The sequence below is a fragment of the Chiloscyllium plagiosum genome, chromosome 29 (assembly GCF_004010195.1).
Source record: "Chiloscyllium plagiosum isolate BGI_BamShark_2017 chromosome 29, ASM401019v2, whole genome shotgun sequence".
NCBI classification, from domain to species: Eukaryota; Metazoa; Chordata; class Chondrichthyes; order Orectolobiformes; family Hemiscylliidae; genus Chiloscyllium; species Chiloscyllium plagiosum.
The window spans coordinates 16665126-16671950 of record NC_057738.1 but is presented as its reverse complement, the minus strand read 5'-3'; the positions used below and the strand labels follow the sequence as shown (position 1 = coordinate 16671950).

Below are 6825 nucleotides of genomic sequence, written 5' to 3'. Positions count from 1 at the left end.
AGCCTCGAAACGACACGACCAGCTATCCTTAGTAGCCACACACGCAGACAACAAGCAACATGAATTCGACTGGGACAACACTACTATCATAGGGCAAGCCAGACAGAGAACAGCCAGGGAATTCCTAGAGGCATGGCATTCATCCACAAACTCCATCAACAAACACATCGACCTGGACCCAATATACCAACCACTACAGCGGACAGCTGAAATGACAACCGGAAGCAGCAGGGACAGACCACTATAAACACCGGAGGAAACATCAAAGAAGCGCTTCGCAGGAGGCTCCCAAGCACTGATGATGTCGCCTAGCCAGGGGATGAAACGTTTGCAACAAAAACTTCCAGCTCGGCGAACAGAACCACAACAACGAGCACCCGAGCTACAAATCTTCGCACAAACTTTGAACTCTCACATTCTGTCTCGCACACACACTCATACACATCAATCAGTGGGGTGAAGCGTTTCAACCAAGATGTTTATTTGCAGATACCTTCTATTTTATTTGAAAAAACACACAATTTCTAGTCACAAATAGTCAGTGTGGCCTTTTTTAAATTCCTGCTTTTGGAACAAGACTATCTGATTTAAAACTTGGAGACAGGTTCTGAACGAGGCCTCACATCTACAATTCAGTGTCTGACCTAAAATGTCATCTTTTGTATCTCTGCCTGATGGAAGTTTGGAAAGTTAGACAGACATTGAGTTAATCTTTAATTATCTCGGGACAGTGACTTGAAACACTTACTAAATTTGCATCTTAATCAATTGAAAGTTGCATTTCCTTTCTAACAGAGTTCTCCATCAGCCATTTTAGGTTTCTTCTCTGCAGTTACATCAGTTGTATGATCTCTTTTCCTGTAAACTCTGTGTCGGTGTTTCTCACTGCACATGATGAAGGAGCGTTGCTCCGAAAGCTCGTGATTTCACATAAACCTGTTTGACTATAACCTGGTGTTGTGTGATTTTTGATTTTGTTCACCCCAATCCAACACCGGCTCCTCCAAATTATTTCTGAAATCCTGTTACACCTGACTTTTTCATTTCGAATGAAAAGTCATGTGAAACACGTTTTTTTTCCTCCACAGATGCTGTCCAATCTGACTATTTCCAACATTTTCTGTTTTTGTTTTGATAATAAACATAATTCTTCCCAAAAGCACTGTAGAACATTTCATTACACTATATTAGGATGAGGTAGATCCCATTCCTCCACAGAAGGCAACATGCCTTGAATTTAAAAAGGAAGTGATGTTGCCAAGCATAATAAATAAAACATATTTGCCTCAATATCAGAAACAAGTCATCCAGCTTCCTTGAGTAACAAAATAACAATAACTAGGTTATTGCAAACAAAATGTAAAGATTAGTAGCAAAGGTTTACACTGCACACATATAACTATCACTCTTGAAAATTAACATATACACATACACAATCTCCAATTCTGAAAAAAAGTACTTAAAACTTTGCAGTGTTATTTTAAAAGGTCTCTAGCCAAGTACCATTAAATTCAGAAAAAGGTTATTTACAAACTGGCTACAGAAAGCATTTGGAACAAAGTCATTTTCTGCACATGCTTTCAACACTGAGATGCATTCCTGGATCAGTTATGACTAGCTAAATTTTCTTGTTCTGGTCATATTGGTGATAGATTTTGAATTCTCCCTTTAGGAGCTCACCATTTATAATGAAGCTTACGACTTAGATTTGCAACTTGCAAACTTGTCGAGGCATTCAGAAAAAATGAAACGAATGACAGGGCAAAGACTGTTGCTACAGGCAAGTTCTATTTCTGTCTCTCTGGGCAGAATTTTTCTTTGGTTTTCAGAGTTTGGGACAAGCGCTTTCTGTGCTGACTAACTCAACTACCCTCCCGCTGATGGGAAAAAAAAGTCAAACCTCTCGGCAATCAGCTCATTTACAATATTATGCCCTACTTAGGATATCTAGCCGTGGGAATGTAAGTACTTCCCATATTCCTGCAGCATAGGAGACAGAAGCAAGAGTAGAGGGGTGGCTTTCAGAGACCATCCCTCCTCCATGCTTCCAAATGCCTAACCCAGCAAGCCCGTTGGCCTGGTTTCCCAGTTGGGAAACTAGCCCCCTTTCTTGTCATCTTGGAGAGATAGATGATTGAGTCAGTGCAGAGGTGAGGCCTCAAGCGTTCATTAATTGACCAATTAGGGGTTTTAATTGGTGGTGGGTCAAGAAAGTCACCTTTGGATTGTCTTTGCCAATCATTAAATGAGTTGGCAAGGAGGGGGTGAGTCTTTCTACAGAAACATATTGTCACATATTTTCCTCACCACCTTTGTTGCCACTTCCAAGGAGGGAAAAAAATCAGATCCACATTGTTCAGATCCAATTGTATTGTCTCACACACAAACTGGATAATGCGACCTTTCTCTGAAACTATTGTAGACTCAGTGACTTTCGGCAAGCAGCTTGTATTCTTTATAAATGCACCAATTGTTTTTGCTGCTGCAGCTAGTCCTCTTGGCTTTGCAAACTATTCTTTCCAAATGGTCCAAAATGTCCAATCAGTAATCTAACTTGATGTTTCAGATAACACATTTTAAAATAGTATAATATCTGTTGGTGTACAAAAATTTGTACTTGCCAGAAACAAATCACTCGTGATGTATTCTTTTACCAGGCACATGAGGATCCCATGTATGACTTAATTAGAGAAAACAAACGGTGTGAAAAGGAAACCAGGTAAGCATTATGATAGATTGACAGTGAAAATAACTGTCTGTTCTATTACTGATTAAAAACACAATAGAAATCATGAAAAACATGGAGTGAGATATGTTAAAATATGTGCCTAAAAGCAATAGGGCAGTGTTTTCCAAATTTTTGCCACTGTGACCTTATTTTGAGGCTTGAAAATTGATGTGCCTTCTTGTGAGGGGGGGGGGGGAGGAAAACCTGTGACAGTAGGAACCTGTCTGTTAGTGTGAGAGTGCAGCTCTTATAACTTGGTCAGGCCTCCTTGATGGCCATTGCTGCAACAGAGCTTGTAACCCCAAGGTTTCTACTCACGACCTTTCTTAGGTATTTTTTGTTTGTTCAGGGGATGTGTGTGTAGCTGGTTGGGCGAGCATTTATGTTCTGTTCATAGCTGTCATTAAGAAGGTAGTGACGGACTGTTGCCTTAAACATCTGCAGTCCATTGGAATAGATGGACCCACAATGTATAGGGAGGGAGTTCCAAGGTTTTGACCCAGCACTGAAGAAATATATTTCTAGTTCAGCATGGATGAGTGGCTTGAAGGGTACCTTACAGTTGGTACCCAATTTTCTTGACTCTTAGACCCAGGTTCAAGTGTATGCAAAATTTTTTTTATGGTGTTGGAGAAAATAATGAGATTAAAGTGTGAACAATCTCCAAAACTAATTATTTACATTTAAGAATATTACAAGAAGCAGTTGGGAAAATTGTTGATGTCATGATCTTCCAAAACTCTCCTAATTCAGGAATGCTCGCTTAGTTTCGAAACTGCCAATGTCACTCCATTATTTAAGAAGTGCTAAAGAATATAAAACTAGGAAATCATAATATTTTACTCTCATTTTCTCATTTTAAAAAAATCTCTCCTTGAAATAGTGGACCAAACCTGTGTGCAGTACTCAGTGAGGTCACATCTACATCCTTTAGTCTTGTGGTATGACTTCCCTACTTCGAGATTCCATTCCTCCTGCAATAAAGCTTCCTAATTATTTCCAGGCACACTAATTGGGAGCAAAAGTAGGCCATTCTGCTCCTCAACCCTGCTTCACTATTCAGTAAAAACGTGGCTGATCTGTTTGTTTTGAATTCCACATTCCCATCTATCCCCAGTGACCTTAGAATAAGGGAGTAAATCTACCACCACCTTTGAAAATATTTTGTATCCTATCTACTACCTTCTGAGGCAGAGTTCCTCAGTTGCACAACCATGAGGAAAAATATAGTCCTCACCAGTATGATAAATATATTTGACCTTAGATGTAACAGAATGTACTGAAACATAGGATTGTGTACCTGTACTTTGTCCGAAATTTCGAAATCAGAAAAACTCCAAAATCCGTAATGTTTTTCATGGAGTATGGAGTGTCGTTTTGGCGTGCAAATAGGTGGCTCAATTCCACACCCACTTGAACCACATCACTCAGATGTGACGTGGCAGCGTGGCCCAGCACTGGCAGGCATCAATTGTGTCTCATCACTCGTACTATTCACAAGTGCATCTGCTGTTAGGTAATTTTGTTTTATTTCATTGTGAAAGTGTCATTTATTCTGAAATCCGATGAATTCTGAAAAACAATTGCCCCCAAGAATTTTGGATAAAGGATTGTGTACCTGTATTTCACTTTTCCAATTCTTCCAACCAAAATGGTTAACTTTTTTTTTTGCCACATTATAAGTCACATGCCAATTGTTTTCCTCACACACTTCACCTACATTCCATAGCAGACTTTGCATCTTAAAAACTTGCTCTCCTACCTATCTTTGTAGCACAAATAAACTTGGCTTTGGTTGCTTCATCCAAGTCATTAATGTATATTGCAGATGTTAATTAGGCAATTGCTTGAACCTTTCTCCTATTGATGATTTGCGTAAATTGCGTAAATTTTTTATAAGTTGAATAGATTTTCTCTGGTAATTGAACATCATAGTCAAAATAAAGAATAACTCATTTGAAAACAAAATTCTGAGTGAGCGTGGTTGATTGTTCTAATTACTGTAATGTGACACTTTCTTTTAGGATACAACAGCTGAAACAGATGTTAGAGGACACCACATCAGACAGTAACAGTTCCAGCTCGTCAGATTCTATAGATAGGCACAGAAAGAAGAAAAAGAGAAAAGAAAAGAAGAGAAAGAAGGAAAAGAAGAAAAAGAAGAAACACAAGTCTAGAAAACTAAGTCATAGCTCTGACTAAGACAAAAGACTGAAATATTTTCTTTTCAGTAAAGAAATATTTATGTTCATTTGTTTGTTCATTTTGAGCAGCTTCAGAAATTTGGTATTCTCAACAGAATGGGGCAAAACTGTAGAAATACACTCAATACCTGAACTTGACTAAAGTTAACATGCTTCCCTTTCTAACAGTATACAGGCATTGGGTTGGATTTTATGTACCCCCACTGGGGTGTTCCAGATAAGTGGAATGCATCTGAAACAAGGGTGGTTACTCAGCCTAGCATCTTCCCACACACCCTGAGCTCACTTCGGTAATTTGGTAGATGGGCTGGCATTGAAACTGAGAACATAAAACAACACATTGAAGTAATTCAGGTATACAAATAATTTTCGGTAGTTTAGAACTTGAGGACAGCTGTAAAAGCCACATCTTACCAACACGTTTTGCTTTGTACGCAGCGGGGTAATTCACGTAATAACAAAGTAAAGGGAAATAACCTTTACACAGAATGAGAGGAGACTGCTGATTGGTCAGTAAGTGGACTTTGGTAGAGTTGTTGACATGGAGAATGTATCTTAATGATGATGACTGACAGTTAACTGCTATGTTTTGTTTAAATATCTGTTATTCAAGGCAAGTTGACTGATTGTTCAAAACATTGCCCTGAGAGAGGGAAATCACAGTGACTGATACTTGTTTTGCTGCATTGAATTAGGCACAGTATTTATCCATATTCTGTTTGCAAAATATAATGCCCTGTGAATCAATATTTATAGCTGTCAGCACATGTAAATAGTGCCATGTTGCAACCCTAGCTGACAATCTTTAAATTAATTGCTAACATGACTCTTTGCACACTTGGGATTATGTAGCAAATGCTGTTGAATTTCAGAATCAATTATTATAAGAGTTTTCTAAGTACAAGTTGGTTGGGTACAGTCAACACCTTGCTTTTTGCTAACAGCCAAAGGGATATGCTATTGATGCAATTTGCCAGCCTTTGGGACATATGGCCACCATACCCAACATCATAACATTGAAATTACCCCTATACTATATTCTCATTTGTATGGTAGGTAAAAAGTCATTTGGCTTGATGGCAACCTGAGCAGCACTCATGTTTTCTTTTGCATAGTATTAATGTGAAGCAGCTAGCTTCATTTGTTGATGAAATATTTGAGCTATCTTACACTTCAAGGATAATCTAAGGTAGACCAGGCATTTTTCAGGACCAAAAATGGCAACCTTATGTCCCTTCATAATTTTGCACCATATATGGTGAGAAATCTTCTGGTTATTAGCTATTATCCTACAGGATGGTTTTGATACGTCCCTATTTCAGCATCTACCTTGCATGGTGAGTAAGTGACAATGTTTGTGATCTAAGTATTTCTTGGTCATTTCCCTAATAAGTGCCCAGTGAAAAGCTGCAACAAGAATGAGCCTTTTCTTTCTAGCAATATTCAACTATTTGAGTCAATTGAACTTGTTACAATTCCAGTTAATCCCAATAATAGAATACTAGAGAAACTCAGCAGGTCTGGAAGCATCTGTAGAAAGAAAGTTAGCATTTCAAGTCTGGTATATATGAAAGAAGTTGGAATTTTTAATAAATATAAAAATTTGGGAGAGGCAGAGGCCCAGTGCAAAAGACAAAGAATTAATTAAGATGGAGAAAGAGAAACAGTCGTAAATGATAAATCAAGGTGTGAAAAAGAGGGAATGAGTCCTCTGTATTAAGAGCAAAATAAGCAAGATATGAATGAGACAGAAATGGCAAGGGTGGGGGGGGAGGGAGGGAATGTAAGAAAAACGGAGAACAGACAACTGATTGCATTATGTCGTCTTCACTTTTCTTTCATTCTGCCCCAAAGCCTTTTGTCTCATACACTGCCTCTGTCAAAATAAGAAAA

General features: G+C 38.5%; 1 protein-coding gene across 2 annotated transcripts in view; it reads left to right on the top strand.

Moving 5' to 3' along the window:
* Nucleotides 1-4979, top strand: part of rp9 (RP9 pre-mRNA splicing factor) — a 26964-nt gene extending 21985 nt beyond the window's left edge. Inside the window, exons 5-7 of one of the 2 annotated variants that reach the window (XM_043719211.1) lie at nt 1673-1780; nt 2658-2719; nt 4753-4979. In XM_043719211.1, the coding sequence (XP_043575146.1) occupies nt 1673-1780; nt 2658-2719; nt 4753-4930 (348 nt within the window). In that variant the 3' untranslated portion in view covers nt 4931-4979. The remainder of the gene's footprint in view (nt 1-1672; nt 1781-2657; nt 2720-4752) is intronic. The other variant, XM_043719212.1, reaches the window with a different exon arrangement.
* Nucleotides 4980-6825: the final 1846 nt, after the last annotated feature.